Source organism: Eretmochelys imbricata, chromosome 3 (genome assembly GCF_965152235.1).
Source record: "Eretmochelys imbricata isolate rEreImb1 chromosome 3, rEreImb1.hap1, whole genome shotgun sequence".
NCBI classification, from domain to species: Eukaryota; Metazoa; Chordata; order Testudines; family Cheloniidae; genus Eretmochelys; species Eretmochelys imbricata.
In genome coordinates this window covers 162391337-162419201 of record NC_135574.1, presented here as the reverse complement: position 1 = coordinate 162419201, position 27865 = coordinate 162391337, and the positions used below count along the sequence as shown (strand labels likewise).

At 41.7% G+C, this 27865-nt stretch overlaps 1 protein-coding gene across 1 annotated transcript in view; it reads left to right on the top strand.

The window, feature by feature from the left end:
* TGFB2 (transforming growth factor beta 2) overlaps positions 1–14381 on the top strand; it is a 69009-nt gene extending 54628 nt beyond the window's left edge. Inside the window, exons 3-7 of the mRNA XM_077811937.1 lie at positions 8048–8180; positions 8297–8407; positions 10296–10473; positions 11507–11660; positions 14183–14381. Coding sequence (XP_077668063.1) covers positions 8048–8180; positions 8297–8407; positions 10296–10473; positions 11507–11660; positions 14183–14341 — 735 coding nt within the window. The 3' untranslated portion in view covers positions 14342–14381. The remainder of the gene's footprint in view (positions 1–8047; positions 8181–8296; positions 8408–10295; positions 10474–11506; positions 11661–14182) is intronic.
* Positions 14382–27865: the final 13484 nt, after the last annotated feature.

Sequence of the window (27865 nt, the reverse complement as noted above, 5' to 3'; positions counted from 1 at the left end):
TATTTGGAAGGAGGAGATCAGGAGAGGGGAAACAGATTGACAGGTTTTTTCAAGAGAATACCCTCATTGCTAGTTCAAAAAAGAGCTAAAACCCATCTTAATTGATTATAGTTGCAACCCTATTTAAGGTGTTAACATAGCAGACAAGATAGTTATTTTAAGGTTGCCATTTGATTTTTGTGTTTTGAAAATTGTTCAGCAATTTTTTTAAAGGAAGAGTAAATTCCCCAAAATTTTTCCTAATACTTAGTGACTGTAATACCCAGCCCCAGATATAAAATACCCTCATTATTGTTAAAGCTTGGCCTTTGATGTGTGACCAGAGTTTTCTAGGCTTTAATTGATGTACAAAAGCACAGTATCAGTCTGCATTTGCATATAGTCATTGCTAAACCGCAGTTGGGTTTTTTGTTGGTTTTTTTTAAGGAGGTGATGGATTAGCCAAAATTACCTAGTAATAAATTACAAGGTTCCTGGAACACTTGTTTATAGTTTTTTCTGTTCTTTCATTTTTTTAATGTAGTAGCTGAGTACCAGCAGCTGTTGGCCAAGCCACCATACCTGGATTACACTATAGACCAGATTCTGGAAGCCCTTATGCCTCTGGATAACTATGCAGTTGAATAGTCCAACTGAATTTAATAGGGCTATCTATGTATGTACAGTTATTCAGATGAGTGAGTGTTTGCAGGATCAGGTTCTAGTTTGCAGCTGAATTATATTTACTCTAAGAAAGTTGCTTTGGAGTTCTAGTTATTTGAAGAGAATTTCTAATTATTTGAAGAGAGTTTCTAGTTATTTGAAGAGAGGTTCCATCTGTCTCTCTGTGGGATTCTTACTTTTTTCTGTGTGTGGGGAAGGGAATATGCTGTTTTATTATTTTGTTATTGTTTTAGAAGGCATTCATTCATCCCCTGTTTTCGCCACTTGTTGTGTGAAAAGGCCAATGAAAAGGTTAAAACAGCATTTCTGTATTTGCACTGTTTAAAAAGTTAGACATTCAGATCCTCAGCTGGTGGAAATCAGCATAACTCCACTGAAGTGAAACAGAGCCACACTGCTTTACCCCATCTTAAGATCTGGTCTATCTTGAAAAAAGAGCTGTGTTTCTACTAGTTTCAGAAACTCTCCATTATTATTTATTATTGTATAAATAGCAGTGTAAATGTACACAGTGCTTTATAAAACACAGAATAAGACAATCCTTGTCTTCAGTTTTTACACTGGCAGCTGATATGTTTTGCCTGGTTATTGACTGAAAAAATGCAGTACTTTCTTGGGAGTGAGTAGACTCATACATGCACTAAGCAGGTTTATCTTCCAAGATTTTAATGATTTCAGCTAATTGTCTTGTTCTCCTAGTTTTTTTTTTTTAAATGTCTTTTTAAAAGCTAAGGCACTGTAGTGTCTATTAAAAACAAAGCGGAACGAGTGGCAACAGCAACTGAGACTACATCCTGTACTAGAAATGCATTTGTAGTTTCCTCCAACATCTACCTGTGATGAAATTTGAACCCTCTTCATCATTGAATATAGTGACCCTACTCTTCGTAATTCCAGTCTCAGAAAAGCCTACTGTCTTCACAATGGATGGGGAGATGCCTACATATGTCCCTCCTTGCTAAGCAGTGAATGCACCCCTTTGAGCTTCAGGGTTAATTCATAACTGTTCAAACTTTATAGTGAGTCCCTTTATAGAATTAGTAAAGAGCAGCATGTTTGGTGAGAGCAAGAACAGAATGGGGAATGGCAGAGAGAGGGGTTTTTGGTCCTTATGCTACCACCACTATAAAATTTCAGCATAAGATATAATACTTTGGGGTCTTGTAGGCAATAAGCAGCATAATTGTGAATGCCCCATTTGTTTACAGTGCCTTGGGTGTATTCTGCAAAGATGCCCTACTGTAATCTGCAAAGGAGGAGATGGTATGATGGGATAACATGATTTTGGCAATTAATTGATCTTTAACTATTCATGGTAAATAGGCCCACTGGCCTGTGATGGGATGTGATGGGGTGGGATCTGAGTTACTACAGAGAATTCTTTCCTGGGTATCTGGCTGGTGAATCTTGCCCACATGCTCAGGGTTCAGCTGATCGCCATATTTGGAATCGGGAAGGAATTTTCCTCCAGGGCAGATTGGAAGAGGCCCTGGGGGTTTTTCGCCTTCCTCTGTAGCATGGGGCACGGGTCACTTGCTGGAGGATTCTGTGCACCTTGAAGTCTTTAAACCACGATTGGAGGACTTCAACAGCTCAGACATAGGTTAGAGGTTTGTTACAGGAGTGGGTGGGTGAGATTCTGTGGCCTGCACTGTGCAGGAGGTCAGACTAGATGATCATAATGGTCCCTTCTGATCTTAATAGCTATGAGTTTATGAGACTGTGGAACCCTTTTTTGCATCCATGAGCATTTATTCCTGTGAGTAGCCCCTTTGAAATCCCTGTGACTAGTCCTGCGAGTGCTCATCAGCGTGAGTTAGGGTTCATTAAACATTTGCAGGTAGACGAGGTCTTACGCATGTTTCTGTCTACACTGCTTCATTAGCTTCTCCAAATGAACTACAGTGTGTGTGTTTCTTTCACAGGGTCCATGATAGTACATGATCATACCTGATATAAAGCATAGGCAACAGGGCAAGAGACACCTGGGAGTTTTGTTAAGGTGCCTTCAATTCATGAGTTTGTAAAAAGAAACTTGGTCCAGAATATTTAGCAGTGCCATTTTTTTTAGCAGTGCCATAGAAAACGAGCCCGTGAAGGAATGGCCCAAGTCTGGGAACCTCTGGTCTAGAATAATCCCATCCCTTAAGGATAAATACATTACAAATTACAAGGCGCTCAGATACAACAGTAATGGGGATCTTGGCGAGATTAACGAAGACATTTCTCCCAGCCATTGCCTTTACAGAGGGGTACCGTACGCAATAGGAGAGCAGGGAAAAAACAAGAAATTGCTCTCAGACGTCAAAGCATTACTGCCAAATAAAAGTGATACTATGTGTAATTATCCAGAACTTTACTGGATACAGTCGTCTTCCCTGGGTAATCTTTCCATCACGTGACCATATGCACTTGCATGCCGTACTACTGTGCAGTAACCCTTTTTAAAATTATGATTGTGCGAGCCCACGTGGAAGCTAGACCACAAAAGCACTTTAAACACACACAAGATCATTCACACACTTACCTTTATAAGCTGCAGGTATTTCACACAACTTTCACTCGCCTTTTGCCTAGCTGGGGCCTGATTTTCAAAGGCGGCTTCGCTCATACACCGCTAAAGCCGTGTGTACACAGACCGGTGCATGGATGCTTTTGAGCATTGGCACTGATCCCTGTGTGCATATATCGCCGGTACATGTGTGCGATGGGGTTTGGTACATGTAAATTCTGCCCCCTAAGCCTGCACGTGGTTGAATCTGTCACCTTCACACGCAGGTGATATTGCACAAAAAGCCAGGTTGGGATCCAAATGAAGATCAGACTCTTTGTACCTGGTCAAAGGGAGGGATTAGAGGAGATTCTAGAGGGACATGTGAAGTGATTGATTTATCCAGTGGGGATTTTACCTCAGTGCCCCTCTCCGCACCTCCAGAGTCATTGATGTCTTTCCTTTTTTACTCCACTATTTTCTTCTATCCTCCATTCGTATGTGGAAGTACATGGTGCTTTGCAGATAATTTAAACAGGCAGGGTCCCTGCCCCAAAGACTCATAGTCTAACTCAGGGGTGGGTAAACTACAGCCCGTGGGCCAGATCCGGCCCCTCGGGGCTTTGGACCCCTCGTCGCGCCACTCTGGGAATAGGCCACGTCCCTGCAGCCCCTGGGGGTGGGGCGGCAGAGAGCTCCGCATACTGCTCTTGCCTGTGGGTACATCTCCCAAAGCTCCCATTGGCCAGGAACGGGTTACCGTGGCCAATGGGAGCTTTGGGGGAGGTACCCACAGGCGAGGGAAACACGTGGAGCCCTTTGCACTCCTCCTCACCCCCCCGGGGCCGCGCAGGGATGTGGTGCCAGCTGCTTCCCGGAGTGGCGGGGCCAAGGCAGGCAGGCAGGGATCCTGTCCTGGCCCTGGTGCTTGCTGCTGCCGCCCCGGAGCCACTCTAGGTAAGCGGTGCCAGGCCAGAGCCTGAACCCCTCCTGCACCCCCCCCCAACTCCTTGCCCTGAGCCCCTTGCCGCATCCTGCACTCCTCCACACCCCAACCCCCTGCCCGAGGCCCCTTCTGCACCCCACACCTGTCCTGCACCCCTGACCTGAGCCCCGTCCTGCACTCCACACCCCTCCTGCACCCTAACCCCTTCTGTGAGCCCCCTCATGCCCTCCTCTGCCCCAACCCCTTGCCCTGAGCCCCTTCCTGCACACCACACCCGCTCCCGCACTCTGCCCCTGCACCCCAACCCCCTTCCCGAGCCCTGCAAGCAATTTCCCCACCCAGATGTGGCCCTCAGGCCAAAAAGTTTGCCCACCCCTGATCTAACTCATGCACATGAAAGTCACAAGACAATATTTCAGGTCAGAGAAGGTGCTGAAACATTGTCAGAGGGGAGAGCAGCATAGAAAGAAAAGCTTCCCAAAAGGAATGGGCTTTAAAGAGTATGTGATAGAGATGGCAGGTCTTAGTGTATGGGAAGTGGAAAGGTTGTTGCCATTGTGGGGTATGACCAGAAATAAAGTGCACAGCAAAAAGTATGAGAGAAGGACAACAGGGTAAGATAGGAGAGAGGATGTGGAGTGTTATAATCTCTGTTCATTTATAGAACACCTTTTTCCTGTAAGGATTCCCAAGCACTATCTAGAAAGAGGAGTCACTTTGTCTCCTACTGGGTGGCTGCTTCACAGTGCACAACAATACTATGCTGCAGTGTAGGAAAGGAAGTGAAGAATACTTTATCTGACTGAAAGTGCAGGAGGAATTTTGGTCAGTAGATTGTAACGATCCATACTGGTATTTGGCTGGCACAGTGGGGCTAGTGTGCCCTTACCCCTTGGGGAAAAAATGTCATGGGGTCTTTTTTGATCAGCAGCAGTCAGGGCACTGATTTTATGTATCTTCCTAACACCATATGGGGGTGCTGATTCAACCTAGAGGGAAGACAGAAACACTCCTGCTGATTCACCAATATCACTTAAAGCAGCACCCATAGTGCTTGGAGGCCTCCCATCCAAGTACTGCTCAAGTCTGACTGCTTAACTAGCGATACTGATAACATAGGTTAGCTGAGCACTGCTTAGCTTGCGAATTAATAACCTGGCCTGAGGTGCCATAGCTTTCTGCTCTTCCTGCAGATGCTGTGAATGGAAGGAGGAGATAAGTCTCCCGATCCAATAATGTAATGATGGTCACGTAACCTTCACACTGAATTATTCCCATTCTACTGTTTCTACACATTTCTCATAATACTTTCAGTTCTGATAGCAAGACTGGCTTTCAATGCACTACCGTATGTGCAGGGTGAGTGAAATACGCTCTGTCTCTCATGCCTGGTGAATACAGATAGTGTTCCACTTGCCAGCAGGCTGTCATGGGGGAGAGGGGAAGAAAGGGGGTAGGAAGACATGCTCTTTGGGGACTGGTTCCCTCCCTTGGCCAGTCCCCTCTACTCTCTCAGGGCCCACCTGAAGATTCTTAACTTGTCTCAGGCCAACCATATCAAATCTACTTGCATTAGCAAATGGCTTTTTGCACGTTTTGCACTTTAGAGACATATCATGATATGAAGAGTCAAACCTGCTGTGAGGTGTGACTGCATAGAAGGGCGGAGATGAGCAGAAGTGCTGGGTCCTCTTCAGCTCTCTCCTGAGAAGCATGCGTCCATCCATCCATCCATGCAGCATGACCGCTGTGTTGTCTTCTTAGGAACACTTGAAGTGACCCAATATAATTCCAAGGGAACCCAAAGTTTTATCTGTGCTGCCATTGGATTTTCGCAGCTGTAAATACTGATTCCCTCAGCCCCCTCAGGCACAGGTGAGGAACGGGAACCTTTTCGCTGCCTTCAGTCGCTTGCTGTAGAGTTTTGTGAACACTTAGTTTGAAGAATGCATTGTGAAAAAATTGGCTCCAGTTCTGAAAGGTGCCGAATGCCCGCAGTGCCCACTGAAGGAGTTCACCCATTTCTGGGAGGGACTCAGCAGCTTGTAGGATTGGACCAATAGCATCTTGTGTACCCCTTCTCTCCCAGTCCTGCAGTAGGAGTCTGTGGGAGGAAGAAAGGCTCCTTCCTTGGAGTAAGAACTTACTATTCTGTTGTTCTTGTCAAGAGACAAATCCAGGGCTGCTTTCTGAGAGGAGAGATCCAAATACAGTTCTCTGATCCATGGCATGCAGAGGCTCCAATGAAGTCAGTGGAGAAATACTGCATCTGGGGCAGTATCTGAGACTAGACTAATTCCCTTTGTTTCATGATGAAAAACCTATTTCAATCACATGGCCTATTTTCGTTCCTGTTGTCCATGATATTTTCAGGTGAATTTTACCATCTCATTTGCTGATTATGTACCAACAAAATACTGACTTGGGTTGAGAACACAGGATGGAAAAATGAATATGTCTGTCTATCATTCATTTTAGAGATGGATTCAGACTGTGGGGAAAAAATCCATGAACTGGCATACCAATGGGTGCAAACTGATGTTATCATTAGGTCTTGATTAAAATGTACTTAACATGGCATGACGTTCCAGCTTCCTGAATAAAAAAAAAAGAAAAGCATCAGTGTAGTAATGGCGGGGAACTGGGCAGTTCACAGACGCCATAAGTCCAAGTTTTTCTTCCTAGATATGGAAGGAATCTGTGATTGCATGCAGTGCGGTGATTGCTTAGTTGTTTGGAAATAAAGGGAAGAATTTGTTGCACTTGAGAATCTGGAAAGGTGCTGCAGAATCTTATAGAGGTAGAAATAGGGTTTTGCTAATGAAGTGTGTGCTCAGTACTAGGTTGTGATAAACCTGTTGGCATAAAATACAAACTAAGTTGGAATGAAAATTTGGGTTAAAAAAAGCATCCTAAACAATACAAACTAAATAGAATAAAAGGCTATATTCAACTAGGATTTACACTGCTTTATTTTGCTGTATCCTCTACAAACAACTGCGTAAGCTACATCTTCTTGCAGTTGTCTGTAATACAATGAGCATTCATGTGGCCAGTAACCCTGAGTCAGAGTATTATTACACATTAGTAACTCTAACAAGGTAATACTTATGTTCAGATGAACTGTTCTTAAACAATATAACAGTATCATCAATGTACAAAGCACAAACAGGCTTTCTTTTAGCCTGTGGTGTGCATGTGTTAATTTACCCAACATATATATTATGGCTAATGTTGGACTAGCCTCACGAACTTGAATGTTGGAGTTTATTCCCATTGCTCCACCACTTCTGCAGCATTGTAGTGCAGGGCAGCATTTTGTTGCTGTCATTTCTCCAGATTTCCCTTGGAGAACTACATGGAAGACAGTGCTTTTGTTTCAGGATATAAGCTGATTATTTAAGTGGTTACTCTATGTCTACCCAGGAAAATACTTTGTAAGTCTAGGTGCAAATATGGGGATTCCTCACCCCTTTTTGAAGCATCAGGTATATTAGAGGTAAGATCTATTGCACTAGGGAGAGTTATGAACTGCAACTTGGCAACTCCAGTGTCCCTATGACTGCACAGAACTATAGAGTAACTGGTGGTGGACCATATGCACTACTGGTTCTGGAACAGAATAATAGATGGAAAAGACTTCATTTGCCAGTATCTTTCATGTCACTTTTACCACAATATGCAGATGACTTAGTCCCTGATCTTGTGCTCTCTGAAGTCAACAGCAAGTCTCCCATTGATCAAGCCTTATCCTGCATCACGGCTTAGTATGCATTTTTGTGTCAAAATGCCTGAATGTCTATCTACCGTGTGTATGTGTAGATTTCTGTAACATTATTTATTAGCATACCACTCTGTTATTAGAAGCTCTTACAGAGTGTCCATTTTGATAAGTCTGAAAAACTGTAATCTACAGACAGTCTTGACTTGTTCACTGTTTCTTTCAGGTTGTTAAATCCAAAGAACTACCTTCACCAGGACAGCGCTACATTGATAGCAAGGTAGTTAAAACAAGAGCTGAAGGGGAATGGCTGTCTTTTGATGTCACTGAAGCTGTACACGAATGGCTCCATCACAAAGGTGATGAGTAGTGCTCTTCTCTCTTGCCTTCCCACCCCAACTCCTCCTCCATAACCTGAATTATTTCAGGGTCACTGCAAATGTAAAAATGATCCCCCCACTTTCATGTTTTGCAGAGAGGAACTTTGGATTTAAGATAAGTTTACATTGTCCATGCTGCACCTTCGTGCCTTCAAATAATTATATTATCCCAAATAAAAGTGAAGAGCTAGAAGCAAGATTTGCAGGTAACAAAACAACAACAAAAAACGGTGGGGGGGGGGGGAAGGTAGGGTGTACGAAGGGCAGTGATGTTTGCTGATTAAAAGATAGAAATAACAAACTTTATATGGTCTCTTTAAAATATAAAATACAACTGATTTGGGGGCCTGAGGATGATGAACTAGAGAGCTGTGACTCTTTGTTGGGGGGTGGGAGTGAATGGGATGATTGAGGACACATGGGTAAAGCCATGTCAACACTATAAAATGTAACTGTTCCACAACTGAATCAAGGAGATTGCACTGCCATAAGCACAAATGGTTCAGTGCATCCACGCTAGCCTGTTCCAAACCAGTTTAGCTTCAATGCCCTATCAGTATCTATCTCACAATTCAAGGCACAGCTCCCAAAACAGTGGATTCTGGGAGATTTTGAAGTCACCAGTGCACTGGTGCACATAACTGAGCCGACACAATATTTCAGTCTGAACTATTTTATTGCTGTCCACGCTGGCACTAAAATGGTGCAGGGCCACAACAGTGCAGACTAAACCATTGATTAGCACTGGTGTAGGCAGGTCTAATCCAGACAGTGTTTAGAGCACATGCAAACTGTTTGCAGCACTTTTGTCTGTGAACAGGATGTGTTTTACAAGTGTGCAAGAGGGACTAAGCAGTTCCTAACATGGTAAATTTCTCTAGTATAGACAAGGCAGTAGTCAGGTGTTTTGCTTTCCATTTCCCCAAACAAATGAGTAATGTCATTTTGAATTTGGAGGGCAGAAGAGCCATTCACGTAACATGAAGAATGTCCTGGTGCCAGACACTGTTTGGCCGATCACAAGATACCATTTTTGGAAGGGTAATTGTTTTGCGGCTGATGTAAAATCATATCAGGCCCCGCTGTTAGTGAGTACCTGCAAATGGACTCCCAAATCTTTGGGGGATGCTAATGGCTCCAGTTGCACCTGGGTGTTTTCACTTGGTTATATCTCTGCTGTAACATTTCAATATGCATTAACTCTTAACTGTAGCATAGATCATTTGGGGAAGAACTATACAGTATGTGCCAAATTTGTATACATGACCTACAATGTTGTATCTGTTGAAGTCCTTTGTCCTACTGAATAAGACTAGTAGTGATCTAAGATCATTGTCAATGGCTTCCAAAAAAATTTAATTAATCCCAATATCAGTGATCTCTAGTTCCAGTAAAATTATTTTAAAGTCCCCACTGCCATGTATGTACCAGATTAAGGGGCTGGAAGGATTGATTTATGAAGAAAGATTAGCAGGACAAAATAATATGTACTGGTTAGTAATATGGAAGATTGGAGAACAGTGTACAAGCATTTGAAAGATGTAGATATGAAGAAGGAAGAGGAATTGCTCAGATGGCATAATGGGGTAAAATAGGAATAATGAAATGAAATTAAGCAAAGAAAAGTGTAGGTGAAATGTCAAGAGATGATCTAATGATGCTTTCTGGCCTTAAAAGCTATAAATCTGAAAAAAGTGAGATTCCATTGGATTGGTCTCTCACACAAAGTGGCAAATGCGGGTCATTTAAAACTAGCGTAGACTAGTAGACTAGAAACTGGACTTTCCCACATGGGTAGGTGATCCAATCAGTCTATTTCATCATTAATTTTGATAGATCTATTAATTGCCTTCAAAAAGCCATTTAGATAGACTAAAATTGGGGGAAGGCCAATATGTCAAACATGAGGGTATATGATGCTATATATACCTTAATGCAGAGATCTCAGGTTGTGATTCCCTGCCCCCATGACACACCTAGCTGATGTCCTCACCACCGGTTTTCTAAGAGACAGATTTTTTTTAAAGAGATGGTTTATATAATTTGTGAAGAAAAAGCAACACAATGTTTATCACCAAAATGTATTTTTTGAAGGTATTGATGACTCCTACATATATTCCAGTGGTGATGGGAAAGCTTTCAGGTCCAGTAGGAAAAAATACAGTGGGAAGACCCCACATCTTCTGCTAATGTTATTACCCTCCTACAGACTTGAGTCGCAACAGCCCAGTCGGCGGAAGAAGCGTGCTTTAGATGCTGCCTATTGTTTTAGGTAAGTATATGTATAAAGTCAGTTTACTTATATTTACTCCTACATGCCTAAAGGTGTAACTTGGGTTGTTTCTAACATGATCTGATAAATTTCTTTTTATTGAGTGTTAACATAGAACTCTCAGACAAGTTAGGTCAGTCTGTAGTAAAACCGACATGTTCATATGGGATCTGAACCTAACAGGAGATGATCACCTGCAATTCCCATAGAAGTTAATGAGACTTGAGAGTGCTCATGACCTTTAGAAAACAGGAAATCAAGATCCACCAGTACTAGTCCCCAACCACACCAGTCATGTAATCACGGGAAATAGTTCATATGAGGACGCTGACCTCCTCAGAGGAAGTTCACCCTGGCAGAGTCTGTACCTGTACGAGCTGGGGGAAACAGTCCTTCCTAACTTAAATCTGGCAAACAGTTGTATATGTGAGCAAAAATAATTGTGGCTACGCATTGCATTCCAGTATACTCTGAGCTACTATTGGTTTCTAAGTAATTGTTTCTTTTTCTTCTTGAATCCCAGGAGTGTAGCTTCTGCCAGTATGCCATGGTTTAAAGAATTACAGCTGAGTCACATAATTCCATAGGGGTTGGTCAGTCGCCCTGCACGTTTCCCCATTGCAGAGCCACAAAATCTTAAGTCTCCCAGGCACTGTTGTTTCCACACAGGAGACAACTATAGATTAGTTTCTCAAATATATGCCTCTGCTTCAACATTGGTAGACTAGTGACTGATTAGTGCTTCCCCTGTACATGGGATAACCTGTCAAACTGTATCTTAACATCAGGAGTGAGGCATCTATGGGTCTAACTTCAGTGAGACCGGAGATTTGGTCCTTAGTACTTGGAATTGAAATCATTGCTTGGGCACTGTATGGAATCTTACAGTGTGAATTAGTATGAGAGTCAGGGTTGAGCTCACCTGTAAAGCATTATGCAGAAAGCAATTAAATGGATTCACCCCCCCACACACACACACATACACACACATTGTGGTTCTGACCAATGCATTTGTCTGTATTTTTATTTCCAGAAATGTGCAGGATAATTGTTGCCTGCGTCAACTTTATATTGACTTCAAGAGGGATCTTGGCTGGAAATGGATTCATGAACCTAAAGGGTATCATGCTAATTTTTGTGCAGGAGCCTGTCCATATTTATGGAGCTCAGATACTCAGCACAGCAGAGTAAGTCTTAGCTTTTGAGAACTTTGATTCATGTGACTTGTATTAGAACATCTATGTAAAAATCTTGGGTTGAATTATATCATCCTTGCCCCCAAATGCCAAAAGCTTTCATAGTGCAAAACATGTATTATTTTAATGATTTTCTTAGGGTGAAATTCAGCCCTGTAGAGGGGACCAGTACAAGGCCTCCATTTAGAGATTAAGTGGGACTTATGTGACCTTTTGCTGGCCCTCTGCAAAAGGAGTGAATTTCATCTTAATAATGAGCCCATCACTGTGACATATGGATACATCACACATGTTATAAACATCAAGGAGAGAGTGCCTGAGTTTCACCACTGGCCCAGCTGACAAGCTGGGCCTTGCCTTGCTGTCTCCTGGAGGTTAACATGTTCTAGTTTTGCTAGACTACCTGAGAAAATGGAGCTCCCACTAAGGATTCCCTTTCTTCCACCAACAAAGTTGCAAAAGCATGGTATCCGCATGGGGAAGCGTTCGCTGCCACTGGTTGGACCTTAGCTATTGTTTGGATAACTGGAGGGATTCGGTTACCACTGTTGATCTGCCACCTTTCACAAGTTTCCTAAAAACTGAATAGATGTGATTTATTCCCTAGCTTTTGGTCTACTGTTAAGATTCAGTAAATGTGAAAAGTTAAACTTGTCTCCAGATGAGTGACTCTTCAGCATTGTGCCATGGAATCTGCAGCTGGATTCAAACCAAGAATGATGGCTCCCATTCCTCAAGCCTTCTTTAAAATATGAGATTAGCATTAGCAAGCAATTGGATTTCAGTACACTGAACAGTAATCTTGTTTTCTCTAGTATGAGAAAATCTTATAGTCCAGGCCTGTGTTGATATTGAATATAAACAATGCACTGCATATATGTGGCTGGCTGGCTGCATCAGTGTAGTCCAGTGGGGTCAGCAGGCTCAGATGCAAGAGAGGAGTCTAAATTCCCTCTGATACACAGCAGTAGTATGCAAAGTTTGGAGCAGCACTTGTTTTTTAAGGAAGAATAACTGTCATGGTCACAAATATGTGGTTTGGACAGGTACCCAACAAGGCAGAGGTTGCTTAATAAAGTAGTTAGTGTTGCTGCACTGAACGGGACTTCTGTCTCAGCTGCGAACCCTGTGCTGAAGCTCTGGGGAAAGGTCACTTAGTGTTTAACTAACACATTAATGGCATCCTCGGAAATACCTGTGTATCATCAGTGGGTAACCTACATACTTCCCTTAGAGAAAACCATTCTGCATGTGCATCTCCTATGGCATGAAAGCGGCTAACTTGGCCGTAGTTGGTTCCAGGCAAGAGTTTTGCGATCAAAGTCACAGTTAATCCATAGCAGCAATAATGGACATAGCAGCATGGGAGAAAAACCAAGCGATGCCTAACTCAATGAAGGGTTCACTTCTCCCTTTGATGCACTTGCAAAACCAACATCAGTTAACAGTCAACTAAAATCTGAAAGCGTAAATATGGCTCTTTCAGTGCCTACCCCGTTAACAGAATGTAATGTACATCTAATACATCTGGATTTAAAGGGCTGAATTTCCAAGGTAGTCGCCTTAGAAAAATACCCATAAGTCCATTGTGCCCTCGAGCCCCCATATCTGTGCACAAATCAGGTCAATGTATGTGCAAATAAAATAGTTTTAAAAGAATTTCCTCTCTTACTCACCTGCCAAGACCTAAGTTTAGTGTTGTGCCTTTCTCCTCCAGCAATTGATTACTGTGTATCACTGTCACTTTAAAACATTGTAGAGCGTGAACTCAACTCAGTTCTTGGCAGATAAAAAACCTTTCCGTTCAACTCTGACTAAGCTTATTTACCATTAATGGAAGTTTTGCACACACATTATGATTTACTTATATCATTTTATTGCCTAGTGTTTTGCAGCCAAGTAAGAGGACAAGGCCTCTGTCCCAAAAAGCTAACAATCTAAATAAACGGGACAGCACCTCAAGGGTATAAGAGAGCCTCAAAGCAAAAGAATGCTGAACATCAGCACCAAATGTGTTATCCGTTATAATTTGTGAAGCCTGCAGTCACACACAGTGTTGTACAGTGAATTATCTGTGCCAGAAGCCATACATACCCCTGACGGTTTACAAGCTGGCACAACACAGTACAAAACTGAACAGAGTTTGGAATGATATTTCTAGATGGAAAGTGCTATGGAACAGTTTTTTAGAAGTCTGTTGTAGCAGGAAAGGCTGTCTTGCTGTATACTGGCATCTGTTGATGATAGGCACAGGGTGAGTGATGTAGAAGGCATGAAGTTGTATTTGGCAAGGAAGACAAATGGGATGAGATGTATTGTTAAAGTGTAAAGTGTGACCAGGGCTATAGGCCTAATCCAAAGAGTATAGAAGTCAATGGGAGCCTTTCCACTGACTTCACTGGACTTTGGCTCAAAGTCTATAGGAGCAAGTGATGCTAGAGATGGAGGTAGGCATTGATTTGTGGACACAGTGATAAATGTTTTCATCCCAGTTTTTTTCTTTCTTCTTCAAGGTACTCAGTTTGTATAACACCATAAATCCAGAAGCATCTGCCTCTCCGTGCTGTGTGTCCCAGGATTTAGAACCCCTCACCATCCTGTACTACATTGGCAAAACACCCAAAATTGAACAACTTTCCAACATGATCGTAAAATCTTGCAAATGCAGCTAAAGATATCCCTGAAACAGCAATAAACAAATATGTAAAAATAACCAAGGAAGAAAGAAAAAGAGATTAAGAAAGAAAAAAGAAAATCTAAGTTCATCAGTGTTAAAAAATACAAAAATAATAAAAAAAAAACCTAAAAAGAAGAAGAAAAGCGGTACTAGTCCGAACTGTTTGAAAGTTTGTGTGTTTTGTTTTTTTTAAAACTGGCATCTGAAACAAAACATTGAAGGCCTTTATCCTACACTTCACCTACTCAGTTAGTGAGATAGACAAGAAGCAAACAAAAACCAAAAACAACAACAAAAACAAAAAGAACCACACCTTTTAAAAAATAAACACTGGAAGAATGTGTTAGTGTTACTATGTGAAAGGAAAAAACAGGAAAATCCCATTAAGTGGAGTTGCTGTATCTGTCCCATGCCTTACTTGATCTCTCTGTATTGTTATGCGATAGACATCCTACCCATTCTTTTTAGTTTTAGTGTTAACAGTGCATTATTTATTTGTATGTAAAAACTATCACATGAACATTTCTTCGCCATTGGAAAAAAAGAAACAAATGTGGACAAAGTGGAGACCAAATAAACTGCCAGAAATATGTTGAATGCTTAGGGGAACTCAAGCTCAAACGATCCTGAAAATAATGGTTAGTTTAGTTCAATTAAAACAGAAGTCAGTTATTACATTATTGAGAAAATCTGCCTTAAAAATGCCTTATTTTACATGCCAGCAGCCTAGGGAGGCTTCTTTTAAAGTCTCAAACCCTTGTTTTAAATACTGAAAAACTTACTAATAAAGGACGCTCTGTTTCAGTCTCAAAGACAAGTCTATAAGATTTTTTTTTTACTGTAAATGATTAAAATGTCAGTTTAGTAAACCAGTGAAATATTTAACATGTACTGGTCTAATCTTCAGACCTTAATATGTTGCTGTATAGCTATGCTATGGGATGTTTTGTTCTTTTGGTATATGTAACCATACCTATAGTATTACAATAGGTGGGTAGTAAAAGCCAGCTTAATTGGAAACATATCTGTAGATCTCTATTGTAAACTATTAAAAAAATTAAGTACTTTATGTGTAATGTGTAAATTTTCACCATATTTTTGTATTTTGTAATACTGTCAACTCTCATGAGTTTGAATTTGAATTTGGGGCTCTTTTTGATCACTCAGTCATGTGTTTCCCTCTAGCTGGCCAGTATGAGTAGAGTCCCTATATTTTGACTTGCACTACAAATACATGTTTTATAATAATTTGCTATACATATGCTTTGTATATTGTTCATCATTATGACATAAGCTACCTGACTCCATTTGTTTTTTGTTTTACAAAAAGGATGGATTAAAATGGTCTCCTCCTCCCCTCCCCCACATCCTAGTTCATCCACGTTTGTAGCAGTGAATCGCAACGCGACTCAGCGTTTTAAACCCAGTTTTGTTTCATTTTCTCGGCTAAAGACAGTCAAACGGATGGATAAAGGAGCAAGACTTTCAAGAAAAGATTTTACAGCCTAAGTGATATGAGGCTAGGGCCAACCCTACAAACCCTTACACACAGTGAAATTCACTACTGTGCAGAGGGCCAAGACAAAGCACATGCATCACTGAAGCCCTAAAAACAAGGCTTGAGTGGGACTTAATCAGTTTAGAGGCCTTGTGTTGGCCTTTGTCACAGCAATGATTTTTCACCTGCAGTTAGTCTATGGGAGTGATCCTTCTCCCACAGAGGTCAGCAGAAGTTTTGCCACTGACTTCTGTGGCAGCAGATGAGGCCTAGTGAGAGTGTTTGCATGTGGAAGGATTTGGAGGATCGGGCTCTGTGTCTTTGTTTTAATCTTTTTTTTTTTTTCTTCAGATAACACCTTTTCTTTTTCCTCTTTCTAAAAAAAAGGAACATAAGTCTCCTAGGAAACTCCTTTGGGCCCTAACAATCTGCAGAGTACTCTAGAGAGAGTAAAAAAAGATCTACATCGTACACGTTGTTTAAAAAAAATGAATAGCAACAGATCCCTAACCTAGAACCAAGAGGTGTAAAAACATGAAAAGGAACAGTTCAATTGATTTTACATTATAAATTGTTCTGAATGGCAAAGCTTGAAGACTGTGCAAGGAAATATGACAACTGGATGTAAAGGGCACATTCCCTCAAATACAATACAGGAACAGGACCTAGGGTGAGATCCTGGCTCCATTTAAGTTGATGGGAGTTTTGCTATTGACTGAAATGGGGCTGAGATTTTACCCCTGAAGCTTTAAAACAAAACATTAGGGGCCTGATCCTTCACTGTATTAACTTGAATTTAGGATAGTGTAACTCCATTGACTTTAGCCGAGCAACACTGCTGTAAAACTGAAGTAATATAGTGGAGAATCAGGCTCAAGGTCTGGATTCTGCTCCTTTGATTTGCACAGACAGTTCCCATTAACTTCACTGGGAGCCTGCGCTCATTGCCGAGATCAAAATGTAGCCCTGTGAATAATCTGACCCTGCCTATTGTCTCAGTGCAGAGGAGGTATATGAGGGTTTGTATGTGTGTGTGGTTCTTCTCTTATTATTATTTATTTAGCAAATTGAAATTAACAAATGAAGGGTCCAATCCTACAAACACTTGCAGGTGCCGTGTTTACTATCCCGAAGAGACCCGTGGAAATAAACAAAACTCTTTGAGGTAGAAAGCACCGTGACTGCTGGCGTTTGCAGCATTTAGCCCTCATCTGTTTTATTAGCTTCAATATCTGAATTCTATGGGTGGGGAGGAGGGGACAAGGGTTGGACAATTTTAAAAAAACCCAACTTGCCATTCACAATTGAAATGTGGCAAAAACCTGGTATTGAAGCTTGATGATTTGAAATAGCGGGATCTGAGATGCTATTAGTGTACAACTACACTCACTATGTGCTGGATGCAGGCAAAAGTTTGGGCCAGGGAGATGGGTATGTTTTAAAAAATCTGAGAATAATGCCTTATAATTGCATTAGGTCATTTCCCCCAAATTGAATGAAGTTTTGTTTTGTATCTTTTCCTCAGAAATGCACTGATAGTATTTGAAATGTTCTATTTTACAGCTCCTAAATCTTTTCTTTTTTGGTTTATTTTTAGACATATAGTTCCCGTTAGTGAATAAGGATATTGGGCCTGATCCTACAAAGGGCAGACAGAGCTCCTTTGGGGTGAAACTCACCCCTGTGGAGAGGGAGGCCCTGGCACCATTTAAGTTCAGCGTAAAGCCTTAGAAAGAGGTGTAAGTGGAAATAAAGAGGCGCAGAGGCGCATACTATGGGGCCCCTCTGTGAGGTGTTGATCTTCTCAGCTTGCAGTGAAGATAGTGAGGAATTAAGGATACTCAGCACTGGGCAGGAGATACTCAGGACCTCACAGGATCAGACTCAAAGGGAAGGGGTGCGGCTGAGGAACACATCTCAGCACTTGGCTGGTTGGGTTAGGACAGCATTTTTTGTGTGTTTAGCAGCAATACAGTTGTATGGACAGCATGGTTTAAAAAAAAAAAAAGAAGGAACATAAGAACAGCTGTGTTGTATTTTGATGACCCATTACCTTGTATTTTAACACAGTGTATGTCTGTTTTTGTGGTGCTCTAGTGGTAAATAAATTATTTCAATTATATGCTTATGTCGTATTCGTATGGCAGTCTTCTTCTGACATAAGAAATCCCTCAGTTCAGTACTGTATGTCTCAGCCTAATGTGGGAAGTAATTTTTGCATACTTGCTCTTCAGATTGTATTCTGGGGCCTGAATCTAACAAAAACTGTTCTCTGTATGGATGGATCACTTCTTTGCTCTGTTTTAGTGCAAAGATTACATAATCCATGCAGTGCTTTTTTCCCTTTCATTGCAGGATAAATACAGGCATATTGATTGACAGAAAATTGTTCCAGGTGAATATAGTGCCAGCAAAAGGTGTTCTGGATTGACAGTCATGGAGAGTAAAGTCTTTTGTATTCATAGTTACAACATAGGCAGTGGTATTGTAAACCTCTGTTACACCTCCTCATCGCTGGTGCCAGACCCTGATCTGCACCACGCATAATCAGTCTAGAACCTCTCTACAGAGACTGCCTTCAGTCTCTTACCAATTGCGTGGCGGGCTTTCGCTGCTAGATCTGGGGTTTGAATCCAGACCAGGTCAACCTGGTGGTGACAAAGTAATTTTGACTTCTGTCTGTTCAGTTGTGCTAGGTGAAGTGAGTGGGTGATCTGAGTCCAGTTCTTGATCCACATAACAAAAGCTCTTGCCCAGCTCAGACCTCGAGATAGAACTCATTGAAATTGTACAGTATTGACATTGATGAGCTACATAGTCACTGTGAGCTCTTGTCTCGTGCAGTTTTCCCACACAGCCTCATAAGAGGTCACAATCCTGCCTGCTCTTTGTTCTGTCATGTGTTGGCTAAGTGTGTGTGTTATACTCTACTTGCAAACCACTGTGTTTATAGTGGTTTGTTCATAGCAGAGAAATAGTTACATGGTTCTATTTCTCTCGACAAGTAATTTGATTCCACAGTTTGTTATGAGAAGAGTCTTTCCCACCCCATTCTGCAATTTACAGTCACGTCATCTGAGCAATTAAGAATCAAGGGGCCCAATACCACAACTTTTACTCCCTGGACCATCAGTAGCCTTAGTCACATGAGTAAACGTAACTCAAATGAGGGATGGTCACAGGGCTAGACCACAATGTTTTAAGATGAATTTATTAATACTGTATATTAAAAAGTGTTTTCAAACATAGAAGCTGATCGCAAGGAGTGCAAAGCAAGTGCAATTCCTGTTGATTTCAGTGGGAGTTAAGAGGCTATCCAAGAAATACTATGCATGCCTTGGTGCTGAAGAAAAGACCCATCTGTTTGTACCTGGTTATTTAGCATATTTTGCTAATAACAACAAAAGGACCCCGAGGACTGTCAATATCTTCTTAAACAATTAGGTTTGGAATGAACATTAAAATAATCTTAGGGCCCAGTTCACCAGGGTTAGTCTAGTTTTACACTGGTTGATCTTCATTAATTTCAGTGGTGTTACACTGGCATAAAACTGCAGTAATGTAAAATTATTAGGCCTTTAATTTCCATTTATATGAAGGTCTGCTGAAAGATGCTGCTTTTGATGTAAAAGTGCCAATGATAGGACTTTCCAATCACATTCTTACCAAAAGTAATCCTTACACATTCTTACAGAGCACCTGTTTGTCAAAACACTTTGAAGTCCTGGTTTCTCTATTTCTACAAGTGAAGAATGTTTCATGGGGGAGGGTTGATGGGGATTTTTAGTTAGAAAAATAATTATGGTGGGTATAATTAGAAAGAAACAAAATAGAACAGAATGTCCTGAGAAAAGATTTTATGATGTGGGGTTGAAAAATGAGAACTGCCCCATCATAAAGAAATGTAATCAAACAGCTATGCATAATTAAAGGTAGACTATTTGTGCAGAATATTTCTGTGTGTTGGGCTTGTCTTTTCCCTTTACTAATACAGCTTACCCAGACTTGATCAGAGACACTCGTCCTACAGTGCTTGAATCAAAATGTGGTTAATAAACAGAATATTCAATATAGGAATAAAACTCCAAACCATGTAACTGTCTTGAAAACCAGTTTTTAGGCCAAAATCTGCCTCTTAGATCAGACAGAATAGATTCTATGAGGAGCCATGAGTTCTGGGAGAAAATAAACCAAGAGGTTATGTAATTATATGTGGTTATAAAGTAGATGTGAAGTAATGTAGTTGGCTTGTCAGTGGGTATGGGTGTAACAGTAATTTCTTCATCTGTATAAAAATAAAATTAAACGGAACAGAAAGCTGATGAGAATTCCCAATCAAATTTGATATGCTCGTTTAATGAAGTAACCTGCTGGAATCTAATACTGAGCCCCATGGGCATAAAGCCTTCTTAAAACATATTGTGGTGGTCCAAGAAACTAACATTGCCTTTTTTGTTGTTTTAATCCAAACCAAAATGTTGGCAGGAGTGGGGAAGGGGTCAGTGATCACTGGGTTTCTGTAATGTTTGCACATGCTATAGGCTGAGCCCAATAAAACTTTTTAGGTGTGAGTTGGATGGATTGTTTAGTCATAAGAAAGGGAACTACATGCAAGTGGCAAATAGAACTTTATGTGCTTTTTATGTTTTGAAACACACTGTGGGATTCAGAAGATAGTTCTTATATACTATTTTCATGCAGCTAATTGGAGGTGGGTGCAGGCCAGAAAGTTCAGAGGAGGATCCAAATTTTTTCAGATTCTGAGGTCAGGGACCTAGAGCTGAGCTATAATGTTCAAATCTGGATCCACACCTTACCAAAGTTTGGGGAATTTGGTTCTGAGGCTGATCTATAACGAGAGTTTTTATGGCCAAATTCACTACTGGAGTATGCAAGGACAGCTCCATAGACTTTAGTTGAACCCACTTACATTAGCAGGATGAAATTTTCCCCTGTGCAGAGGGTTCACACTCACCCAAGGTCTACGCACTCACTTAAGTGAGTGACTAGAGTGAATTTAGCCCCTAGACTCTTTGGCCATAGTGCCATGCGTTCTTAATGCTTGGATAACTGCTAGCACTCCAGCTCCAAATCTCACTTAGGGATCTAATTATCTGAATTGCCATTTGCTAAAATAGTAGTTACAGGACTGTATCTCTACAAATCAAGATGGCCCCCAGGGAACTCTGTGTCACCTAGTGACTAAAATTCCAGCAGTATGGTACTGATCTGACGATGTCATTGCCAGCTGATGGAACCTGTGTGACATGAATTGGTGGCCTGGTGTAAACTTGTTGCCAATCTCAGCAGAGAGTCCAAGGATATACAGATTTATCTCATCCAGCAAAAGCAGAAAGTGTCTTTATCTGGAAGACAATGGCTCCCGCTACACCCCCCCCCCCACCCATTTGGAAAAATGTAAATATGAAGTACAAAATATGCAGCAGTTCACGGTCAAGTTATGCATTCCATTTGCAGTGTGTAACCTGCTATCTTAGAGGTGGTCTGGATCAATTTAAGAAGATTTGGGAGCTGTAACTCAGCTCCCAAATCTTCTTAAATCTGTGTATCTGTGTACAGATATGTTATAAAATATGGTGCTTCCCTCAGTTTGGTGAGAAAAGTTAAATAAGTTTTCAAAATATAATAAATGAGCATTTTTTAACAAACCCAAACTACTATATGTGCAATGTACGAGATTAATCATTGCAGATGTCTGGTCTGAACTAAAGCCAATTCACATATGAGGAGACAGGTGCACATAAATCAAGAGCACTGAATGTGTGCAAGGAGTATGTGGATACAGGATGGATCGTGTGAACATAAAGCACTGTAAGATGAACAGAGACACAAGTAAATTGTATTTGTTTTTGCTTTGGTCTTTGTTATAGTATTTATAAAACTTGCAACTGGTTCCTACTATTCCTAAATTCCTACTCCTTTGTCTTGGCATAGAGAAACCTTTCAGCAGCTAGGAATTTACCTAGCAATAACTGCAATCATAGAAATATTCCAATATCTTTATCAGCCACTTAGTGCATGGACAGAATCCGAGGGTAATTAAAAGGAACAATTAACAAGACTCACATGTGGTTAATTAACCACAGCAATTATACACTATATACTAAGCACAAAATCCCAGACAGGTAACAAAGGAGCTTCGCCAGCAACTAAATTGCTCTTCCAGCCTCAGTCTCTTTTAGCCCCAGATTAGGAACACCTTCTTCTCTTTGGGGTAGCAGATAATGGTTATATGGTACTGCCAGCTTGGCAAACACACTGGGAATTGGCCTGTGGACCTTCAGACCTAAAAGCATGAGTTACTACAGCTTCAGCAGGTCAGCCAGGGCTCTCTAAGTGGTGCTGTAGCGGATTCATATCCTCTGCAGACTGGGCACAGAGGGGGACTTGTAACACACACTGATGAGTGGATTACACTTGCATTTGGCACAAGTATACAGAGGCCAGGTCCTGGTCTCCACATCATGTTCAGGGGCCTATCCTTTTAGTCCACATGCTGGTCAGAGCTTCCTCCTGGGAGCTGGATATCTCAGCCCGATTGGCTGAACTGGTTGTGATGCCATTGTCTTTGGTTCCCCCTTCACACACAGGCTTCCCTTGCCTGTGGTCACCCCATCCCTGCTGGCTGCAGTGCATTACCGCTGCAGCTGTGTTGGCTGCCAGCTAACTGCGCTCATCCTGTCTGGGCTTAATATGACCATACGTCCTGTTTTGGCTGGGAAGGTCTCTTTTTTAAGCCCTGTCCCGGCCGTCCTGACTTTTTTGGCCACAGTGGGCACTTGTCCCATTTGTTCTTGCCATCTTGATCAGTTGGCAAGAGCAAACGGGACAAATGCCCATTTTTGTCAAAAAGTGGGGTGTGGCGGAACATGGAGGGGGGGAGCAGCGATGCCAGCCCCGTGCAGGGGGGAGGCAGGGCTCGGTTGAGTAGCGACTCCAGCCCTGCGTGGTAGGTGGTGGTGGTGGGCTTGGGCGAGTGGCTTAGACCAACCTTGCGCAGGGGTGGGAGGAAGGTTCAGGTTAGTCCCACGTGGTGTCCTGCTTTCCCTTTGGGAAATATAGTCACCCTAGGGCTCCTTCAGTGTCAGGCCAGATTATTGTACTTTCTCCTAATTACCCTGACCTATGGGCTCCATTTGTTCTTAGGCAGCCAGACCTACTGGTGTGAGCCTGGTGTAGGCTGTTCTCTGGGCTTAGCTCTGCCAAGAGCTCAGACTGTCACAGCAGCCGCGTAGCCCACTGCCAGCAAGCCATAATATGCAGTCTCCTCCCAGCCCTGTCCTGCAAGCCCCTTTTCAGCAGCATCAGGCCCAGAGCCGATCAGGTGGCCAGTGGCCTGTGCTCTCTTGTGCAAGGCTGAGCTCCTCCTCTGCAGTGGCATCCCCATCACCCAACAGCAGATGGGCTGGCAACTGATCAGGGCTCTGGGATGCGCAGAGGCCAGCTCCTTCCTTCTGTCTCCCCCCGCCCCCCCAAACCAAATAAGGCTCAGGGGGTAGGGCCAGCCTCTTTACCGCACTGCTGCTGCCGCCATGTGGGGTGGGGACTCCCCCAGACTCAAACTTTGGGGAAGTGAATTTAGCAGTTGATCCATAACTCCTTAGTGGGCAAACTCAGACTCCAGATGGGAGCACCCCGAACTCTCGGGAAACGTTCTGGCTCGGGCTCAGCTCTCACATGAAGATGATCACCTTTTCCTTAACAATGAGTTTTAGTCAGCAAGCTTTGCGGGAGTGGAGTGACATTGATTTCCTTAGTGCATTTCATTTGTGTGCATAGCTCTGAGAAGCTGCCATGTGATCAGAAGCTCTTGGGGCTCAGAGATAATCATTGCCACTAGCTGAGCCACACCAGGAAGCATAATCCTCTCATCCGTCAGGAGGGTCCTGGGCATCTACCCTGACCTGCATCCTAGACTTCTCTAATGGCATGTTTTAGTCACTGGCTGTATTAGTTTGTGGGGATTGGGATGTGTTACTGTTTTATCTGCATGTGATTTAAAAAAAAAAAAGAACAGTGGACATTGGCTTCTGCCGGTGACAGGGGCAAGCACTTTAACTCTGACCCATGTTACGTGAGTGAGGCCAGGAAATAAAGCCCAGTGTTTTACAACACTCCTGCACCAGATCAAAACCTCAGAATCGAACATACCTTGAACTTTAGGAAAGTTTGGATCTAACTCTGGACCCAAACTCTGTGGCTTGGGCCCATCTCTCTGACCGCTCCTAATAACAATAAGTAGCTCTTATGGAGCATTTTCTCATCTCTAGCTCTGAAAGTGCTTTGCAAAGGTCATTACTTTCCCCCCTTTTACAGATGGGGTACCTGAGACACAGAAAAGAGTCGCTTCCACACAGTAGGTGAGTGGCAGAGCTAGGAATAGAACCAAGGTCTCTTGAATCCCAAATCGGGCCAGATTGTTGTTAATGAAATGAGTTTCATTATAAAGATTGCCAAGGAAAAAAAATGCCATGTTTTAAAACAACATATTTGTAGAGAAATGTAGAACAAGAAATGTTTTTGTCAAGGCAGTAAAGGATGACAAGACCTGTTTCTGCTAGGATAACCTGGCAGAGAGTTGTGGAGAAATAACTTAATTGAATAGTCTGGGTAAAACTACAGTATAAATTTGGGTTACTCTCCTCTGTTACAATGCACTCCTATCTCTTCGTCTTGATATATCCCTTTGAAACTCTGCCAGAGATAATCTCTCACAGTACCTGCTTGTACACTGAGATGAAAAACAGCTAATGCCTAAATAAAAATGAAAGGTCAGCCAAACTCTTTAGCAGCCTTTCTGTATGAATCACTAGTACATCTGTATTTCCTGCTGGAATCATTAGTGAATGAATCTGGGAGACAGTGATTCTACTGCTTGTACCCAATTATGTTATAATACACTCATCAGACACTGGAGGTTCATGTATCACACACAGTGGCAATTCCCCATCTGTACACTTAGTCTGGCCCTTTATCACTACCCTTCTCTCGCCACAAACACTTCACAGCAAAGGAATACACAAGAAGGATAACATTTCAAAGGGGACAGTGTGCTCTGTGATCAACACTAATCTTCAGTGGAGAATTCCCTGGATCCCACATACTGCTGGTGGGGTCCAGTGGCTAACAGTGCTTTACCTTTTTCATATGAAAAATGAAGTGAGGGTGAAAGCAAAAAAGCCAACAGTCCTGGAAACAGATGTCACTCTTTCATCCAATGAAATCATACCATGTGGTCAGCAGCAGAGCCAGCTCCCATATGCAACACTTTGTCAATGTGGCTGAACCCTCGTCAGGGAGAAACACTTCAAAGGCTAAGAGGGTAACCCAGACCTTATGTCTATTCAATTGATTGCTGATATGCTGCGATTGTCCACAAGCTTACCAATTGTAATGATGGAAATTTTGTGTTTGATGTGGACGTTTGTCCACAAGGAATTGGACTGAGACCACCACTTCTTCACACAGACCAGCAAACAGCCATAAGATCCAATGACTTTGAGTGGAGTGGATTGGATTCAAATCAGTGGCCTAGAAGTGAAAGGCCCATTACCAAATCTCCTGAGCAAGGCTTTGGAATCCAAGTTTTTCAAAGTTTCTGCTGGATTTACATTCATGACACCCCTTCAGAAATCTGCCCATTAGAACACCAAACAGACTCCTGAAGGCGTCTTTAACGACAGAAACTAAGTGGGAAGGTCAGAAAGCCCTTAGAACATTTTATAGGCCTGGCAGCTATACTCATAACGAAACAATATTCAATGGACAAATAGAACAAAGCTACCATTGCCCTGAATGGCAAATAATACATCTCTGAAGTCATAATACAAAAGATATTTGTGGAAAGGGGAGCTAAAATTCTATTCCAAAACATAGTAAAACATGGAGACTGTTAGGAATGCTGAACACCCATCAAATTTCCACCATTCAGCTTTACATCTTATTTGTCTGATCATAAATATTTTTGTAATATAAAACCTGGTGTATTATTGTCACTCAGTCTTCAAACTCAGTGTCAGTGCCCTGCTTAAACAAGAACTTTTCTGCTTTAATCTCACTATCTTATATAGGAAGAGAAAAGAGATCAAAATATCTTGAGAACTACATCTAATTATAATTGCCTCTGCAAATACTAGACCAAAATGTGACTCCTTCATAACAGAAAACACTGTAAAACAATATTATGCAGTTTACAAATTCCATCAAACCACTGTACAAATAAACAATGCTACTGAATCACACAACAAATCATTTTACAATTAGGCCACACAAGATCATCTGGTTTACAAACCAGCCTACGAGCCAAAGAGGAAAACTTTGAAGATAAATAGTGCCATATGTGGAAGGCCAGGAAAAAAATTACTAGCATGGAGCATCATTCTGAAATGTAATTCTCTGATGGGAATCAAAGATTTCATATCGCGACTGATGTGTTTTTCAAGAAACCTCGGAAAACGGAGGGGTCTGGAATCACAGATAGGACTGGTGACCATAAAGGAATAAGATAACTGGCAGAATTGTAGGATTCTGTTCCTTCATTTGTTTTTTAGTCGAGTGTATTTGTGGATAATTCTGGTTATTCACAAGCCAACTTGAGAGCTTTACCATTTTTCCCATCTAGGAATGTATATTTGTATGTGAAAAATCTCCTGTTCTTTCTCATTCAAAATGACATTGATAGCAGTAGCATATTTATTCAGTCTATACAAGCATTTTAAATGCTAAAGCTGTGTTGGTGATGCTGTTTTTTACCAACTCAATATCTAGAGGTTCCCAGCATACCTGTCAGAGTGTCTAGCAAGACCTGAAGACCTAAAGCTCACATTTCCAAAACTGATGCATGATTCTGGGGCACCCAACTTGAAACACTTTCAAAAAGCCTGATTTTTCAGGGGGAGAAGGTCAACATTTTCTGAAAATCAGGTGCCTTTGAAACGGCAGAAACTTAATACCCAAAACTGAGGCACCCAAAATCACTGGTCACCTTTGAAAATCTTGGTCCATGGGTATGCTCCTACTAATGGGAGTGATAAGACTCCTGTGAACTCCCATGGTACAGGATCAGACCCTACAATAATAATTTCGTGGCCCTAAACCTGGATGAATCAAGTCAGAAAGATAGCTTAGCAAAAATAAACAAGAACACGATCTTTGCCCCCTCCACCCCAAAGGCTCTTGACTGAAATATTACATGAACATATACAATAAAAAAGTGCTTGATGTACTGGTGATATATAGAATTTGGGAGCAGTGCTGAGAGTCTGGTCATACTTTGTCTTGCCATAGCCTGGAAGATGGTGAGACAGTTGGGGGCGGTTGTATATTTCATTTTATTTATTTATTTTGCTAAGAAATAATAAAAAATGTGCCAGGGAAATATTATATTTCGGAACTTATGTACAGAATTTCAGAGCATTCCCTTCCACCCCACACCCTGGTTTTTAAACATAAAATAATTGCTTAGAAGTTTGAAACTGAATTTTGTTTAATTCAGTGGGGGTTTTTTCATTCTATCACTGGTGGTTTGTCATCAGGTTGCTCATGGGTTCTTGGGCTCTGCACAATGGCGGGTTTGTTGTAGAGTGACTTATGAGCGTTGAGCTCAGGCAGGGTGTGTTGTTATTATAGGGCTGCTAAGAAGTGCTGGGCTCCTGGCATTCAGATGGTTCTTGTGTTCTGAGGAGAATTTAGGAAAAATCAGCAGGGAATAAAGAAATCAGAAACACATACAATAAAGAAATAAGAAACACATACAATGAATTATGTGGCTGTTACAAAGATATAAGACAAAGGAAGATCAAAATCTGGGTCTAACATTGGTAGTATTCCTATAGGTAAACACAATATGAACTTCTTGGAAGCTGTCACATCCAATGCCTCATCCTTTAAAGTTATGCTTGAAAAATAAAAGTTTGCGTATCGGTGACTTAAAGCAAAAGCTCAAAAAGTAAAGAACTTTCAAAATGGACAAAATATGTCAAAATGTTTTGGGAACTAGGA